Raw genomic sequence first — 19,946 nt, 5'->3', positions numbered from 1 at the left:
AGCAATTAGCTGTCTTTCTGAAGTTATTCTATTTATTCCCCAACATTTTATTGGACCTCTATCATGAGAGTGCTGAAGGGATATATTTTGAGTGACTTTCTTAATTATTTGTATGAAATCTGAGGAAACTGGGCAAGCTTCTAGCTCCTCTGAATTATTTAACAATGGAATCCTGCATAATTCATTCTTGGAACAAAGCAGAGTAGACACACACGCATGCGAGCATCATATGGAATTGTTACTGCTGTTCAGAAATGTTCTGGATTTTTTTTTCCTTCCTGGAAAGAAATAGGATAGAACTGCACTTCACGCTGATAAGAAATTTAAATGATGCAAATAACGTCCAGAAACAAGCAATGAGACCCAGTAGCCAATTCTCCACATCCACGTTTTCTCCTCTCTTTGAGGGCAGAAGCATCTGTTGAGATATAGCCTCTATGAACCATGGTCCCTATGGTGATCAGAGCCCCTGGCTTACTTAAGTTGGATATATACCATGAAGGATAAACAAATCTTTGTTTTATTAAGCCATTGAGACTTTTGAGACATTTGTTACCACAGCCTATCTTAATACAAAAATCTCTGTAAAATAAATACTTGTGATAAAGTTCCATTTTATTCCTTAAAGGATCATGAACTCTCAGAATAATAAGATGAATCTAAATGCAAAACTAAATACAATACCCAGAGGAGGGGCAAAATACAAAACTAAATACAATAGCCAGAGGTGGGGCAAGATGGCCGTGTAGGGAGGTGTGGGATTTCGTTCATCCTCTAGGGCAGCTAGTAAATAGCCAGGAACTATCTGGAACAACTGTTTGAGGGACTTCCGTGACAAGACACACATTATGCACCAGTCTGGATCAGGTGGAAGAGCTGAGATGACAGCACAGAACTGATGTCTACAAAATTGGTGGTATTAGCACTATCCCTGTGGGCTGAGTGGAGACTGGTTTTTTCAAACCATGCATAGTGGTCACCTTTGCTCCAGTCAAAGTTACAACTGAAGTAAAGTCTGTTGAAATGCAACATGAAGCATTGAGTGAAGCTCTTTCTGGAGACAACGTGGACTTCAATGTCAAGAATGTGTCTGTAAAAGATGTTCATCATGGCAACGTGGCCGGTGACAGTAAAAATGACCCACCAATGGAAGTAGGTGGCTTCACTGCTCAGATGATTATTCTGAACCATCGAGGCCAAATTAGTGGTGGCTATGCACCTGCACTGAACTGTCACACAGCTCACACTGCTGGCAAATTTGCTGAGCTGAAGGAGAAGATTGATCATGGTTCTGGTAAGAAGCTGGAAGACGGCCCCAAATTTCTGAAATCTGGTGATGCTGCCGGCATTGATGTGATTCCTGGCAAGCCCATGTATGTTGAGAGCTTCTCTGACTATCCTCCTCTGGGTCGTTTGCTGTTTGTGATATGAGACAGACAGTTGCTATGGGTGTCATCAAGGCAGAGGACAAGAAGGCTGCTGGAGCTGGCCAGGTCAACCAAGCCTGCCCAGAAAGCTCAGGAGGCTAAACAAATATTACCCATAACACCTGCCAGACCAATCTCAATCAGTGGTAGAAAAATGGTCTCAGAACTCTTTGTCTCAATTGGCCATTTAAGTTTATAGTAAAAGACTGGTTAGTGATAATAGTGGGTCGTAAAACCTTCAGAAGGAAAGGAATGTTTTGTGGACCATTTGTTTTTGTGTGGCACTTGAAAGTTATTAGTTTTTAAAATCCAGACTTTTTAAATAGAAACAACGACCAAAAACCTGTCACAGAATTGTGAGACCCATTAAAACAATGTATAAAGAGGAAAAAAAAAAAAAAAGCTAAATACAAAACAAATGCTAAATCACTATTTAATTACTAAATTTTATTATCTATGCCTCTAGGCTCATTCCCCTCCACCCACAGAAAAAAAATAGAACATATTTTCATAATATAATAAAACACTTAAAAAATAACATGAAATGTCTAGAAATAGAGGAAAACGTACTCACATTTAATATAACAGTGCTGTATCCATCTTCTGGTTCAGTTCCAGTAACAAAGAGTGACTCTGGGCTAAATTCAAATACGCCGTGAGCATGGTCAGAGGTTGCAATTGTCACTAGAATGTGGGAAGCCATTCCTAGACTGGCTGCATGAACAAGTGCCAACAAATAGCAAGAAAATGTTAATCAGGAATTTACAAATCAAAAAAACCATGGAAACAAATTTTTGAAAAGAGTTGTTCCATTCATTAAGTTCTAATTTGTTTTAGAAAGAAAGGCAGAAACAAATGGTTGCCACACATATTCATGCTTTTATGACCTTTATCTACTTTGGCACCAACTTGACATACAAGTGCTGCACAAGCACTCGGAGATGAATAAGGAAAACTTGCTTTTCTTTTACTCCTCTATGAAAGAGAACATTCTTCCACACAGAGTATATGAGGAAGGTCTCCCACGACTTTTGTTGACCTCAGAACGTGAGCCAAAATGACTCTTACCTTTACGAAGCAGTAGCTTCCCTATGATTTTCATCAGTATGCTTGAACAGTTTCTTGTTTTCCATGTGTGCATTAATTGTAGACCTATTTTATCATCACATTATGACACTATAGATCTAGCTCCTGGTTCCAAACAGTCTAATCCTATAACTAAAAAATTCCAGATCTAAAAAAAAAAAAGACTCTACTTGTTTCCTGAGAAGTATGTTTAACTTTAAGTTGCATTAATGTATGGAAACAAGAAAATGAGCAATCCCAAAAGTAACAGAGTAATTAAAGGCATAACTTATAAGAGGCATTGATCAAAGCTAGGAATGAAAGGGATTGGGTTCAAGTTCTGACAGTAAATTATAAAACCAGACATTGTAAAAAAGGAACATTAAGGATGAGAAGGAATTTTCCTATAAGAAACAAGCATTCAAAGAATTCTCTCCTAATAGGGTAAAATATTTGGGGTAGAAAGTTGAATCATATTTGTATATGAATCCACTTCAAAAGAATTAACTGGCAATTTATTTTTCACGTTTATTTTTTTCTTAATTTCTTTTCCCACTTGTTTTTATTAAATGCTACATATAATAAACTCATAATTCTTTTTGCACAGAAAATAAGCTTGATGCATTTAAAATGAAAAATATGAAAGTTCTATTTATCTCTTTTTAGGAATTCAAAGCTATATAAAATGTTTTTCAGTAATTATTTTACAAGAACTATTCTTCAATAATTATTGTTTTAAAAAACGGAATTGTACCAGGCTGGAAAATGAAAGCAATCTTATTTCAAAGTGTGAATATGAATAATTTTTCATTTCCATTATAATTAAAATCAGGAAATTGCATGAAGTACACACAGGGAGGAGAGTTGGCTTTGGACGCAGGCAGGACTCAACCTAACCTGATCACTTTCTACCTGGGTGACTATAGCATGGAGCAAATAATACCCCATAAAGTTGCTGTGAAGATTAAATGAGATAAAATATACAAAGGTGTCGAGAAATGGTCACTTTTGCTGTCTCTAAAAAGAGAAATCAAAATGAAAACTTATAAGAAAGGGCCTTGGAACAGCTGCTTACCACATCTGTGAATAGTTGGAAGGAAGAATTCCATGTCCCCATCACCACTACCACTGCCATCAACCCTAAAGAGTTCAGCCACTTCACAAGGAGACACACAGAGACACAATCCACACAACACACATTGACACAACGAGAAAAGTGAGACCTCTTAAAACATACCAAGCAAAGTGCAAAGTGCAGTAATATCTACCCAATGACATGTGTGCTTCCATAGAAAATAGATTATTTTAAATGGTAAAAGTATTAGCCAAGCTACCAATTTACTAAAACTTCATTGATAGCTTCAGGAAATAGTCCATTTAAGTTGTAATTGGTATTTCTCATTTCTGCCAATTTAACTAATTTTATTTTTAAATTTTCACTTATTGCAGCAATCAACATTATTTTTAATTAATTGCTTGTGTATATATAAACATACACTTCAGCAGCCATCTTACCACTCACAACAACCAATTCAAAATTAAGAAATGTATCTAATACTTCCCTCTGTCGACACATTCAAACCCCCATTACATTTACCATTCCCAGACTTTAGCATTCCTTTGCCATTAGCACTGTGGAAGGAGCCCTAAACAAGCAGTCTAAAAAAATTGTACTTCCATCATACCTGGGAGATATACCAGCAAGTCACTAAAACTCTGGGTAATTCAGTTTTCTCACCTATAAAAGGTGCTATCTTTTATAGAACTGTCATAAAGTTCAAATAAAATAATGGAAAATAAATAGCACTGTACAAATATAAAGTACCATGGCAAAAGATAAGGAATATAACAAAGAAAAAGAGGTTATACCTTTACTTCCAATACATCTTATACCCCAACCATTATGTTATCAAATGTTTGCAAAGAAGACATGAAGGACAGCAATGGTAACAATGGAAAAGAAGGGGAGTCGGGGAAGTAAGGTCACATCCACACTTATGTGCTTCTGCCAGTCTCCTTGACTAACATTACGCTAGTTTAAGATCTGTCCTGTTCTGTTTTTCCCCTCAACAGAACTGGGCTATACCAGACATGAGAATTTATGGCCACCCAAAACCTGAAATCATCTTTCAGACTTTAGAGACAAAGCAGAATTCCAGAGAATAGCCAGTCACATGCCCTTGCTCCAATATTATCCAGAACTCACAAGAAAGAGGTGTGAAGTTCAACACCAATGTACTTTGACTAGTATAAAGCATCTATTCAGGTAGTGGCTAGCTTATGTATAAGCAATTTCATACACAAAACTGTATGGGATAAGGGGTGCCCCTTGGCGCTCAAAAGAATTTAGCTCTACAACTATCTTACTTATTAGGCATATCCTATTTATGACTCCTGAGGACTTAAGTAATGGAACCCAGTGCCTAGATTCCTTCACCTCCAATCCCAACTCATTGGGGAAAAAATTAAGATTCTTTGCTACTATCACTGACTAAGAAACTATAAAATTGGTCTTAAATGGATACATATGCCTACTTAATATGTAACAATCCATATTCAAGAGATTTGAGGACTAGTTACATAAAATCTCAAGTATCATTACAATTACAAATATAATTTCTGAAAAATATTTGATTCGCTTTTATTGACCAATATTAGGAAATGATCATTAACATTTTCTTTTTTACATAAGTGTTTTTGGCTATCAGGGATACAAAGGACAACTTTTCAAATGTTTATAGTGACCTTTGCATTAATGAAAGTACTGTCATGAGAACAATGATTTGGATATGTAAGGATCTGTTTCTGGAAGACAAGCAAAGCTGATATTTTTTACATGCCACCTGCCAGACAGGTCCTCTAGCATATTTTTACTGTTTTATGCATTCAATCGATCTGTGGCACTTTTCAATGACTTCCCTACTCCCAAGCACTGAGTTTGCCTCCTTTTCTTTTGTCTGGGCTTTAGAGACACAAAGACAAAAGATTTGGGAAAATTTCCCATACTTACTCCAAATTCTCACTTTATTCTAAAAGAAAATTTTAATATTTCTGTCCTACTCAATTTCTCTCATTGGATGGCTTATACAATATGACTTTCTTCATCAGAATAAAATTCTACAATAATAATACCAGGTTTTGTAACAGAAGGACTGTTCTGGTGAACATCATACTAATCCTCAATTTCCTACACCTATAAAAGTAATATGATTCATATAATATGTATTTTATAACAGCTCCAATAACATCTCATAATCAAATATATTAATACTTTTTTATGAAACATACATAAATAGTTACTCTTAAAAGGCTAAATAAAGACTATGAATAGCCTCATTTCAATTCAGTTGAGTTTTTGCCATGAAAAGCGTCTTGGCTCCAAAGACCTTTTGTATACAGAGCTCTCTGAATATCAGAATTGAGATCCAGGTATTATAAACTTGCTTTATTGATGATCACCTCATAATACACTATCTTAAAGGATCAGTTTTTACCTATGCTATACCTGGAGATAGCTCTAAAGGAGCTAATGTGAAATTTAGAAAAAAAAGAAAAGGAGAGAAGCGATTTAAAGGGCACCTATTATGAATGACAACTATAATTTGGTCACTCACTACAATTATACTATCTCATTTTTAAAGCACATCTACTTGAGGAAAAGACCAATGACTTATAAAAGGAAATAACAGCACAATTGATAGTAGCCATATGATAAACATATAGAGATATTAACTAAACACTAACATATAGAGAATCAACTAAACCTTACAGCAAAAGTATATGTAAAGGAGACTATGAGTTGAATATTAACTTATAAAACCAATAATTAAAATTTATGCAGGGAAATGGGAATTTCTTAATCCAGATAGGGACTATCAATCAGAAATCTTCTGACAAAATGTTAAGCAATTATTAACCTTCAGAGTGCTTTCTCCAAAGACAGGTAATTGATTCTTTGAAGAAAAAAAAGTAAGGTTCATTAATTCAAAGGAACAAATTTCCTTAACAGAATCTATTGGCATCATACTGGTGGGGAAGCAAATACATAATATTTTTGAATAGCCAGTCTTACCTCCTGCTTCTGAGTTTAACAACTCAACTTTAAAAGATTTTTCCAGTTCAGGTATAGAATTATCAGTAATATTGACAGAAATGTATTTATATCGTTCTCCTGGTTGAAATTCTAAGGTGCCAACAACACTCTGAAATATAAATAAAAGATTCATCTATTAGATTGTAATAGTTCTGGATATGAATTTGCAAAATGAGAATATCTGTTGTTTCTCAAATTGTTATAAATATGAAACAGAAACATAAGTAAAAAGTAAAATTGGAAAACCACGTATGAGAATATGAATGGTGTTCAGTGCAAAAACTACTTAAGTATTCTCTAAAGTAGAAAGATTTTTTTCTTATTCACCTGTTTTCATGAGAGAAGTAATCAAGGCAAATAGGAAATTCTAACAGGTAAAATCCACAAATTCCTGAAGAATTAATTTAGCTAAACATAAGGCATTCTCTTGGTTAAATATATTTAGAACTATTAAAATCATAGCACTGGGAAATATAAACATTCTGTGCATTATGGAATTTTCACTCTGAGAATCTCTCCAAGCAATAATAAAAACCAGTCCATTTGGCATTAATCTTTCCTTGATTATACTTGCAATGGCAAGTCATAATCTAGATTAATCTTAAGAAAAGTTCACATATTAAATGAAAAACAAAGAGCATTCGGAATCAAAGTTTTGAGGTTCTCCTTCCTCCTGTTATCTCTTATATAAGCATTTTCTTCTCTACTTATGAGGATAAATTTGAGGTTGTTTAAATTTTTCTACTGTTCACTATTCTAGAAAATGTAGTGGGCAACTACACTTCTTGTGGAGCTATTAATTAATGATCTCAAAGTTAAATTGACAAGAGGCATACAACTAGGTCAATGAACCTTGAGGACACTTCGTTGAGGGTAATAAGTCAGAAATGAAAGGACAAATATTGCAAGGCCTCACTAACATAAACTAACTATAATGAGCAAATATGGAGAATTGAATTCAAGAGCATAGGTCATTGACAGAAAGTGGGCAGAGATTGGATAATTGACAAATAAGGAATACAGAATGTTCAATAAGGCTTATTGTAAAGGTTCCTAGATCATAAGCTCTTACAGCAGTCACATCTATTCCTGAGTTTTAATTGTTATTTCTAAATTCTGAGATGCTGAGCTCTTTGTGTATAACCTTGTAGTTCCCTGGAAATTTGGGTATCTGTTTGAGACCTGAGACTCAGAGATCTGCAGCTCTGAAAGTCAGCATTACTCCATACAGCAACTATTAAAGAAGATGAAAAAGAGATCAGACTATAATTAGAGATACGAATGAAATGGACTTGGTTAGTTCTAAGGTAAATTAGAATACAGGGTAAAGGATGATATTGACAGTGTTTTGAAACTTCAACTTTTGTGTGAGACCAAAGGAACCTAAAATAGGGAATAGGATCTTATTATGCTGTACAGGCTAATGTAACACCCTAATACATCATAGAATATTTCAGGCAGAAAATAAAAAAAGTATTTGCAAAGTCACCTTGCGGGACTGGGAAAAATATGGAACTATTAATCTTCCCCACCTGGGAAATTCCTGATATTCTCTTAAGCAATAAAATCTCCTAATTTAATAAGCCAAGCCCTCAATCTAGAGTCTTGCTCATATGAAACTTACCTCTCTAGTGGCAAAGTTAAGCCTACTTAGAACTATGCCTAAGATTCACCCCCAGAGAACCTCTTTCGTTGCTCAGATGTGGCCTGTATCTCCAAGCCAACTCTGCAAATTAACTCACTGTTCTCCCCACTACATGGGACATGACTCCTACGGGTGTAAGTCTCCCTGGCAACATGGGACATGACTTCCAGGGATGAGCCTGGCCCTGGCATTGTGGGATTGAGAATGCCTTCTTGACCAAAAGGGGGGAAAATTGAAACAAAATAAAGTTTCAGTGGCAAAGAGATTTCAAATAGAGTCAAGAGGTCATTCTGGAGGTTATTCTTACATATTATATAGATAAAAGTGTTCACAGACAGAAGGAGCTGCTGCAGCCAAGAGAGACACTTTGAAGAATGCACAGGAGCTGAGAGTGGAGCTGGAACACAACCCAGGATCAGCAGATGCCAGCCACATTCCTTCCCAGCTAACAGAGGTTTTCTGGATGCCATTGGCCTTCCTTCGGTTAAGGTATACTTGTGTTGATACCTTCTTTTGGACATTTTCATGGCCTTCAGAGTGTAACTTTGCAACCAAATAAACCCACTTCATAAAAGCCAATCCATTTCTGGTATTTTGCATTCTGGCAGCATTAGCAAACTGAAACAGTTGGGGATCACCATGACTTGGTATATAACTATAAGGTTAGAAACAGTGACATCTGATATTCAACTGTTTCCTGCTCTGTACATGATCCTTCCTGGCACCTCCCTACTCTGCCCCTAACATATGCATATACACACTTACATACACAGCCTAAGTAACCTTCAGACCAGAGAAAGCTGAAGCACCACAGAGAAGTAGTGAAGGCAGAAGTTATCAGGTTATCAGAGAGAAGCAGACACGATAGTTCCAAATGTTGATAAGTGACAACCAGGCAATCTAACTGTGATGGTTACGTTCATGTGCCAACTTGGCCAGGTGATGGTGCCCAGGTGTCTGGTCAAGCAAGCACCATGCTAACCATTACTGCAAGGACATTTGTGGCTAGTTAATAAGCCAGAAGGCTGGTTTACGAAATCATCAGTCAACTGACTGCACCTGTGACTGATTACATCAACTTAGGGTATGTCTTCCACAATGAGAGAATTCAATCAGCTGGATTTAATCAAAACAGTTGAAGACTTTTAAAGAAGAGAGAGAGGGGACCTTCACTTCTTCTTCGGCTAGCCAGTGAAGCATTTCCTGAGGAGTTCATCAAACACCTCCATCGGAGTTGCCAGTTTGCTGCCTGAGGACTTCATCAAACACCTTCATCAGAGTTGCCAGTTCACTGCCTGCCCTACGGAATTTGGATTCGTGCATCCTCATAGTTGCGTGAGACACTTTTATAAAATCTTCTATTTACAGATCTCTTGTTGATTCTGTTTCCTTAGAGAACCCTAATACACTAACCATCCCTGAAAATCCCCAAAAATGTCTTCAAGGGTACTAGCTTTTTGGTAGTTATTTATTAAATAAAATAATGATTCAACTGGAGACAGGATTGTCAATCTACCTAGAAATGAATGACCATCAGGATAAAGACTAAAATATGTCTTTAAGAAAATACTGGAAAGACAACACAAGTCAAGATGAGCTGTCTTATGGAATATATTACATACCAACCTAGTTAAGAATGCAAGAAATGTCAAAGGCTCCCAGGGGAATGATTCTCCCTGGTGACATGGGACATGATGTCCAGGAATGAGCCAGGCCCTGGCAGTGAGGGATTGAAAATGCCTACTTGACCAAAGGAGGGAAAAAATTAGGTAACAAGCTGAGGTCACAGTGGCTGAGAGATCTCAAATAAAATTGAGAGGCTATCGTGCAGGTTTCTCTTATGTAAGCTCCAGCTAGACGTACCACTGGCCACAATATGCCCTTACGAAAAACAGTCCTCAAATACCTAGGTCCCTACCTGAGATTTGATAAAATATTCACTAAGTTTTATCTTTCAAAAACTGAAATCCACCAGAGTGTTCCTGTGCCAGACAAGTCCTAAAACCCAGAGGCAACAGCCTCTTTAAGAATAACAATCAAATGCAGTCCCCCTTTCAATATGAGCAAGTTGGGGTGCTCAGTATCTCAACAACCCTGAAGATGGAGGAAGAAATTAAGTGAGAGGAAGGGGTAGCAATAAGCAAGATAAGATTTAATAAAGGTCTATGAATACTGATATTTTATAAAAATGTATATATTTTTAGATGCTGGGGTGTTGGAATAGCTGGAAGGAGGTAAATGACATGGTGGAACTGTAACCTGTAACATCCTTTGAAATTTTCTCTACAGCTATTCATTGAACTGTGCTTTGAAGGTCTTCACCTTTCTATATATACCCTATATTGCATAATAAGGAAAGAACTGAAACTGTAAAACTGTAATCCATAACAATTCTTGAAATAACCCATATAACTGCTTGTTGAGCTGTACATCAAAAGTTAACACCTTTCTGTATGTATATTATATTTTACATTAATGGAAATAGCTGAAGTTGTGGAACTGACCCATGACATTCTTTGAGATTTGCTCTCTAACTACTTGTTAAATCGTACTTTGAAAGTTATCACTGTTATATACATATGTTAAAGTTCACAATTTAAAAATCCATAAAAAAAGAAATATCAAAGGCAAGAGAGATATAATTGTCCAAGAAAAATAATTTGAAAAAGAAGAAATCTAGGAAAACCTAACCAACCAGACCAAAGTCAAAATTAATTGGGTTCAGTTAGCCAATGTTTCCAGGGGTTGGGGAGGATAACTATGTACAAATTATTGAACACTTAGCATTTGTGGATCTTATTTGGTAGAAGGAGAAAATGTAGAACTGATATCAGATTTAGGGATAAAGATTCTTTGAGAAAACAGAAATGCTAAGAGATATAAAATCCTTTTTGGAAGGACTACCCAGAAGAAATTATGAGTGAAATGTTTGATTTGAGTACTGATAATAAGAATAGGTGGTGTTTATTGAGTATTACTGTATATATACCATGTCTAATATGTAGTGTCTCTCTTTTACAAATAAGGAAACTAAAGTTAGAAAAGAGTAAATGAGTTTCCCGCAATGTAGTTATTTTAGACTATTTGTTTTTCTTATTCAATTGTTTTGTTATGGTTTGTTAATTTTCTTGGGGTGTGCTAGGAACATGTTGGGAGCAAAGTAGTTATTTTAAGTTTTTTTTTTCTTAATCCTTTGTTTTGTTCAAAATGTTGTGAGGATTTTTGTTGTTGTTTTTAATTTTTGATAAAGTTAAAAAAAAAATAAAAAATAAATGAGTTTCACAAAGCAACATATTTAGAGGAACAGTTAAAACCCAAGTCTATCTAGTTTGAAATCTCAGGCTTTTTTGCCAGTGTCACACTGTTTCTTGGAGAAGAAAAATAATTAAAACTGAAAAGACATAGAAATACAGTGTCTTTGCAAAGTTGGTTTTGTTTGTTGTATGCAGGTGGGAGCATTTAAAATGTACGAGATATATAATTTTCAATATATTTTATCAAAATCTATAGCAATAAAATAATAATACAAGTGAAATTTAGGACAAGTATAAGGTACAAGAGAAAATTACTATTTCTACATAGTTACTTAAACATTAGGCTTTAATGCATGAAAACACCTTATTTTATTACCTAAAATAAAAATGTTGGAAAGCCATCAGTGTTTATCTTCTTCTTTATCGATTATTTTCCAGGTACTATGTAAGCCCCTTCCCGTCCTCCACTGGAGATATTATTTCTGTTTTACAAGTATAAAAACAAGTTCAAAAGGAGTAAGCAATTTACCTGATAGTCCTCAGGACTGAATGCCGTGAATGAAACTGTTCGGAATCCCACCATAACCCTCCCCAGGAGTCCCTGTGCACGGACAATCAATAGCCTGACTTCTCCATCTTCCTCCTGCACAGTGATGAGTGGAGCGCTGCTTGCAGGCAGAGTCATTGGGTCCTCGGGCTGGGGAGGCAGCTGTGTGGAGAACTGCAGCAAGCCTGGCCGATACAAAGAAAGACAGGTCACTCTGTCCTACTTACCTGTTGAAGAATTTCTTACTCATTTAAAAAATCTCGTACAAACATTTTGATCACCAGTCTAAAATCTTGAGGACCTTCCTTTAGAAAAAAATTTAGCAGAAGTTTGATTAACAAGCTTTTTTGAAATGGAATATGTTCATAAGTCAATAAGACTGTTAAAAACTAAAGTATTAATTTTCCTGGTTGTTACCCAAGGAAGCGTCTTTTCTTTTTTTTTAACAGAAGCAAAAACAAAAGGAATAGTTACAGAATTTAAAATATGTACTAGCAAACATTTACTCATATTTAATTCTCTAGAACTCATTCTCAAACTTATAGGAGAACATGATTAATGGTATCCTAAAGGATTTGCAACACTTTGTAAAACATTAATGATGAAAACCAGAGTTGAAGTCTCTCCCAGGTTTCCTACCCAGCCCTTTTAACAGATGCTCTTCTTGCTTTGGTCATACATAAGAAATAATGCTTTTCAATACAGAAAGTGTTCACAGTTTATTAGGACAGATATTTATGACTGTTTCCCCAATTAAAAAACTATCACTTTTCAACATAAGATGAAAAGATATAAACAGTGAAAACTCCACTTTTTAATGTTTAATAAAATATAAAGTACAAAATACTACAATTATTTAGATACATATTGGGAGGATGCTTGAAAATTTTTTTCAAATTATGATAGAATAGAAATTGTTTTTTTTTTCATTTTAAGTAATCTATATAAACTTTTCAAAATACCATATTATTTAAGTTCATATAATTTATTCAAATTTTCTTTTGTAAACAATGTCCCTCAAAATGGCAGCTTCAAAGTTAAGAGGTTTAAAAGTTAGATGACCCGAAGGCATTCTACATCAAGCATTTGCAGAGTCCGTTAAGAAGTTCTAAAGAAGACCAAGTCTACCAGAGAAGAGAAGGTTATTTTTGCAATGGACAAGAATACCATATGGATGATCACTAGCTTTGATGGTGATATCTGTTGTTTCCTTTTCAGGATCTATACTTGCACCACTGGTGGGAGTTGAACCTAGTTTTCCATCTCCAGAAATGGCAGAAACCAATGTCACACGGAAATACTCATTAAGCTCAGGAATATCATCATCAAGAACATCTATATTCAGGACCTATAAATGTAAAATTCCAGAGGCATTAAGCAATGAAGCACATAAAAATTACATACCAGAGGAAAACAAAATAGCCAATTAAATCATTTCATTAGACATTACTATTTAGCATGACTTATTTCTACACAAACTTAAACATTCAAACTTTACATACAAATACATAGAGAGAGGAAGGGAGATCTCAGGAGATAAATTCTTTAAACAATAATAGGTGTAGAACAGTAACATTGTCTGTCTAAAAATATCCTATTCACCCATTAATCCCATATATGACTGTAATAGTATATATTCTTTATAGAAAACACACTAGTATTACCAACCTCAGGATACAGAGTTCCTAATTAAGAAGCTGCGATGCTCTCTAATAGGATGTAGTAAGAAAAGGGTAACGAATATGCATCTAGTGCCTATGGAAAGCCTGGCATACTCAGTAGCTATATTTGAGACAGGAGATTCACACTTGGCCTTAGAAGTCTGGCACAGCAATTAGTCCAGAAATGTTCAGAAAAGAAATAGCAAAACTCAGCCATGCTCTACAAAATTTGAGTCAAAATTAGAAGTGGAAAAGCAGTTCCTCTTTCTTCATTAACTGAACAAACATGTTTTGACACCTACAATGTGCCCGAGTTGGACATGGCCCCAGACCCTAACTGGCTCACAATCTATTGGAGGAGACAGATCTATAGAAAGACTCTCTAAATTAAAAAAAGAAACTGTTTATAATCGTGCATGTACAAGGTAAACTGAGGGAGAAATAGCCAACTCTACCCAGTAAAGGTTTTACAATAGACATGCTTGAAGTGAGTTTTAATTGACTAATTACCATTATAAATAATAGCAGGAGGGAAAAGAGATTCCAACCAAAAGATTCCGATCAAAAGCCCTCAGGACTGACAGAATGATCAAATGAGAGGGAGGAGTTGTAACCAAGAAGGTAGGATTTAAGAAATGATTATGATTACTGAACCAATAGATAGATGTTTCTTTTTGCTTTTGTGTATTAGAATAGCCAGAAGGAAATGTCTGGAATTGTTGAACTGTAATACAGTTGCCTTGATCTTTGATAATGATTGTATAACTACATAGCCTTTATCTTGTGGACTTGTGATTGTAAAAGTGATTGTATCCCCTTTGTCCACTTTTCTTTTCAACTTTAGTCTTATCATCACAAAGGCAACTCCCTAATGTTAATGAAGGAACCTGAGTCAGATCAGAATTAACCATTGACTGGTTCTTGTAATGGCTGGCTTACTTCTAGCGTAGCTCCACACCTTTACATTTGGAAGTTGTTTCTGCTTATACTTGTTATTGAAATGTTAACAACTCCCATCTCCCTTTGTCTGAATCCATAAAAACCCTGAACTCCTTAGACTCAGGGGGACAGATTTTTAGACCAATAGGCTGGCTGATCTCCTGCTTTGTGCCTAGCAATAAACTCTTTCTTTGAAACCCTCATGTCATGGATTGGCTGTTATGTGCATCAGGCAGAGCACCCACCACTTTTGTCCAGTATCATATATGCTTACTGATTTTCTGTTTGTTCAATTAATTACTAAGAGAGGAATGTTGGAATTACAACTATGATGGGGATTTGTCTATTACTCCTTTCTGTTTCGTCAGTTTTTGTTGCAGGATTTTGCAGCTCTGTTCTTAGTGCATACACATTTAAGATAGTTACCAGTGCACACACATTTAAGATAGTTATGCTTTCTTAAAGTATTGACTCTTTTATCATTAAAATAAAAATTTTAATCATGTTGTCTGATAAATGATAGTGTCTGATTAAAAATAGCCACTCTGATTTCTTCTAATTATTGTTTCCACAATATATCGTTTTCCATCCTTGTACTTTTATCCATTTTGTGGCTTACTATTTAAAGTGGGTTTCTTGTAAAGAGCATTTACTTGGATCTTGCTTTTGTATCCACTCTGGCAATATTTGTTTTTACTGGACCATTTACCTTAATAAAAGTGAAATATAATTGGGTTTAAACCTACCACCTTGCTATTTGTTTTCTACTTCTTCCAACTATTCTTCATTACTTTTTATCCTTCCTGGCTGCCTTCTTTGATTTCAGTTTTTAGTGTTCCATTTTTCCCTCCACTATTTTTTGGCTTAGTGGCTATACCTATTTATTCATTTATTTATTTATTGCTTCACTAGGATTTATAAAATGCATCTTTAACTTACCACAGTCTACCTTTAAATAATGTTATATCAGTCCCAGCTTCCTCTGTGCTATTATTGTTATACATTGTACATCTGTATATGTTATAAACCAACTCCACTTCTCAATGTTATTATTTTTGCTTTAAAGGTCAATTATTTTTAAATAATTTTCAATGATGGAAGAAAATATTTTAAATAAATTTTGGCTGGCGTATTTACAACTATTTGCCTTCCCAAATTTGACCCTTACTTCTGCCAAAATACACATGTATCCACTTTTTAAGACAATGGTTCCATGTTACATTTTTCACCTCACAGTTGGTAAATTTTCCAAGAGAAAAATTGGGGAAGACAAGTCAATTTTGCCAAATAAGAGCATTAAAAAATTATCATCTACTATCATACTATTTATAAAAGAAAGATCACTTTAAATCCCCCAAAACAGTGAGAATGACAAAGCATCAGAATAACATATAATCCTTTAAATTGAATAATTTTAGTTTTATGAAAACTCACTCATTATCCTAAAACCTTACCATCTTTTGATGCTATAAAACTATCAGAATTACTGCAGTTCGGGGAGACAGATTTCCGTTCCCCTGCTTCGTGCCTAGCGATAAACTCGTTCTCTCTTTGAAACCCTGGTGTCTCAGGAATTGGTCATTTGAGGGCATTGGGCAAAAGAACCCACTACCTTGGTCCAGTAACAATTTCCCTCATTTTACCACAGACAAGGAAAACCTTTATCATGGACCTATCTGAAAACTAATTTTAGGGATCTTCTTTACAAAGTAAACTATTTAATTTGTTTACTTCTTTCCCAAGATTATGGAGATTAGGTCATTCTTCCTTAGATCTAACTCTAAATCCTAAAGATATTTTAAACCTTCCCTCAATTTTCTATCTTTTTTCCACCCAATTAACTCCTAATCCCCTTTGAAATTTTCTCAATGATTATATTTGCGGGCCTTACATTATTTTAACATTTAACCCTGTGATTCCATAAACTGCTTACATTTTTAATGTAAAAAAGTTATATTGATATGAACATGCCAACTAAAGGTTGTAGACTGAAAGTATTTAGAAAATTCTTATATAAGAAGGGGTCTCACCACAATTCTACCTATAGGAAGTGTTATTTATTTCTGAAGCATCTATTCAAAAATGAGACCTTGGCTCATGAAAAGTTTTTGATTAAACTATAGATCACTTTAACTTTCAAAACACGGCAAAATTACCTCATTCTCAAAATTTAAGGCCAGTAAAATAAGATTATAAGAATTTCTTATTGGCTGATCAGAAGAGTATCATTAAGAATTCTGTGATTTCCTATTGAATGAATAACAAAAATAAAAATATTTATATATGGGAATTAAAGAACAGATAAACCTAATGTACATATTATTCAAAATCCTTAGCTTTTCTTTCTAATAAGCACAAAAATATTTTACAGTATGATATTTTAAATGGCTTAAATTATAAGAAGCTGCGAAGATTACAGAACAAACATTATCAGGAAAAGCTTTCCAGGAGCTTTCAAAGAAACAAAGAAGGTAAGGTTTACCTCTGATCTCTGCCAAGGAAGGAATGTGATAGTTCCACTGGCATTAGCAAAATCCTCCACAAGGTAATTAATGCCGTCAGATTTGATCTGTGAGATGGTGTAAAAAACATGCACATAATCCAGAGCTCCTCTTGTTCTCTCCACCACACATGAAATGGTGGAACCCTCCTCTGCAATCTGAAATTGAGTATAAATTATTTATAAGCACATACCAATTGCAATCAGTTGATAAAATTACAATGCTTTCATGAAATCCTTTTACCATAAACTTAATTCTATTACTTGCTACCTCTCTAAAAAGGACTAAGGAGGACACTCTATTCTCCTAGATATATTTTTGACTATTAGAAAGTAATTAGAATCATTCATTTTCTCTCATTCCTTTGAAGGGATAAGTAAAACAAAAAGAATTATAGTCAGTTAACTGTACATGTAATTCATTCATTTATACTGTGTGCCAGTCACTGTGCTAGATGCTATGGTTACAAAAGATGATCCTTTCACTGTAAAGCTGAGCCTAAAGAGGAAGACAAGCTAGAGATTGCATGATGACATCAACTCAGCCAGAACAAATGGGGACTGGGTTTGGGGGTAGAGGATGGACCATGACATCAGGGAGAATGTTAGAGGTGGGGAATACCCACTGTGAGACACCAGAGGGTTCCACTTAACTACCACCTGGTCATTTTGGATTTCTCACACAAGTGGACAAGCAGGCAATTAAAGAAGTTACAATATTGCCACAGGGGTGATTGATCCTGTTTAACATGAGGCTAAAAGCAGAGAATGACATTCGTCATGGACATAGGAAGAAATATAGTTGTCTGTTGAAATAATTTTGGAGGTGGTATAAAGAGCTAAGTGGGTAGAGTCTTAAGAAATGTTTAGATCAGAGCAAGGAAGGCATTTTATGTCAGGCTTAATATCATTTTGACATTTTTGTCATATATATGTGTTCGTTTGTGTGTGTATATATATATATATATATATACACACACAGAGATATATATGCATATACATACATATTTTTTCATGTAGGAAATATTTTTGCCTACACACTTTAAGATAATGCTTAAAAATTATATGTAACAAGAATTTGGAACATCTTTAGAATAAGGTCACCGTACTCTTAAATTCTCAGTCTCTCAATTCAACATTATTTTTTAGCAAACATAATTCATAGGAAAAAAGAACTAAAACTAAATAGAGATAAAAATACAAATCTTAATATATACAATGTCATTCTCTGCTTTTAGCCTCATGTTAAACAGGATCAATCACCCCTGTGGCAATACTGTAACTTCTTTAATTGCCTGCTTGTTCACTTGCGTGAGAAATCCAAAATGACCAGGTGGTAGTTAAGTGGAACCCTCTGGTGTCTCACAGTGGGCATGCCCCACCTCTAATCCTACTTTCAGAGCCAGAATTTTTAATCCAGTGAGCTCAAAGCCTGGAAGCAGAAGACACAAATTCTGGCAGTGGGTCACCAAGACTGATGGATATAGGGACCAGTCTTACTTTCACCTCTTATTTCCTAAGCCTGTGTGTTCCAAGTTATTGGGGACACTGAACCAGGTATCAGTGATTGGATGCACATGTGTTAGATGGCAAATTCTGTGGGCCAGTGAATTCTGTGGCTGTGTGCATGTTCCTTCAACTCCTTCACATAAAATGCATCCCTTGGGCTGAGGTGATGTGATACAGGTTCCCATGTGGATATAGCAGGCCTTCTTTAAGCCTTCAAATGATGCTGCTGGCTAGGAAAGTAAACCCATTAGCTACTGTGTAAACTGCAGTAAGAATGAATTGCTGCCCCCTTCAGGTGAAAAAGTCTAATTAGGGTCAACCTGCCACCAAATGGCTCATTGGACAGTGCTTAGCTTTGATTGGGCATTCAGTGATCCGAGTTGCTAGATCTGCCTTGGTAGGAAGAAGCGAATGCTGTCGGGCCAATGTCCCTGCCCTCCCTTTGTTAACAGCACTGTGGTGGCCGAGGGCAGAGTCTGGCTAACAACCACCAGACACCTCATCCTGACTTGCTAGTTGTCAAGCACCTCCTTGGGAAATGCCCTTGCATATCTAGTGCCTACTCCCAGCACATTCCCCTTCCCCAAGCTTCCTTGTCTCTAGTCTCACTCCTTCCTGGTCCCTGACCAATCCACCACACTATTATCACCACTCAGGAGTTTATCTTTGTATGGTCAACCTTCAGGCTGTCTCTCCCTCTACATGAGATGAATGACTAAGAGGACTGTTCACAACCCGCTCTCCTCCAGAGCCCCCCCAGAATGGGACAGTAAAACAGCAGCAGCCCACTTTCAGGAAGTACCAATATATCAACTAAGACATCTGTGAAACATGCTTGAGAATTTTTCTTCTCTATCATCAGCCACAGAGTTTGGAGGGAAGATCAAATGATTTAGTTTTAAATATGTCCAGTTTGAAATGCCTATTAATATCCAAGAGATGTGTTAAGTAGGCAACTGGATAAATGAATCTGGAATTTTGGAAAGAAACCAGGATTGACATTATAAATTTGGCATTCATCAATATATAAAAATATATTCTTATTTAAGGCTATATACAAACAGCATATAAATATATAATTATATAAATGGCAGTTAAAAACCAGGTGAGATCACAAAGGAAGTAAATATAGATGGAAAGGAGAAGAGGACTAAGCAGAGCCAGTTCTGCCATAATACTTGTTTTGAAAATGCAAACTGTTCAAATGCAATTGATAAATTAGAGATCAATATGGACATAACATGTGTAATTTCATCCACAAGAAACATGGTGAATGCAGAAACAAGTTACATAGGAATACACAAAC

General features: G+C 35.5%; 1 protein-coding gene across 1 annotated transcript in view; it reads right to left on the bottom strand.

Annotated features, from left to right (window-relative positions):
• Positions 1-19,946, bottom strand: part of ADGRV1 (adhesion G protein-coupled receptor V1) — a 635,274-nt gene that overhangs the window by 512,965 nt on the left and 102,363 nt on the right. Inside the window, exons 22-27 of the mRNA XM_037801795.1 lie at positions 17,114-17,290; positions 13,199-13,379; positions 12,014-12,216; positions 6,565-6,694; positions 3,568-3,648; positions 2,002-2,141 (exon numbers count right to left, since the gene is read on the bottom strand). Of these exons, the coding sequence (XP_037657723.1) occupies positions 2,002-2,141; positions 3,568-3,648; positions 6,565-6,694; positions 12,014-12,216; positions 13,199-13,379; positions 17,114-17,290 (912 nt within the window). The remainder of the gene's footprint in view (positions 1-2,001; positions 2,142-3,567; positions 3,649-6,564; positions 6,695-12,013; positions 12,217-13,198; positions 13,380-17,113; positions 17,291-19,946) is intronic.

Source organism: Choloepus didactylus, chromosome 13 (assembly GCF_015220235.1).
Source record: "Choloepus didactylus isolate mChoDid1 chromosome 13, mChoDid1.pri, whole genome shotgun sequence".
In the NCBI taxonomy this organism is placed as follows: Eukaryota; Metazoa; Chordata; class Mammalia; order Pilosa; family Megalonychidae; genus Choloepus; species Choloepus didactylus.
This window is presented reverse-complemented; position numbering and strand designations above follow the sequence as displayed.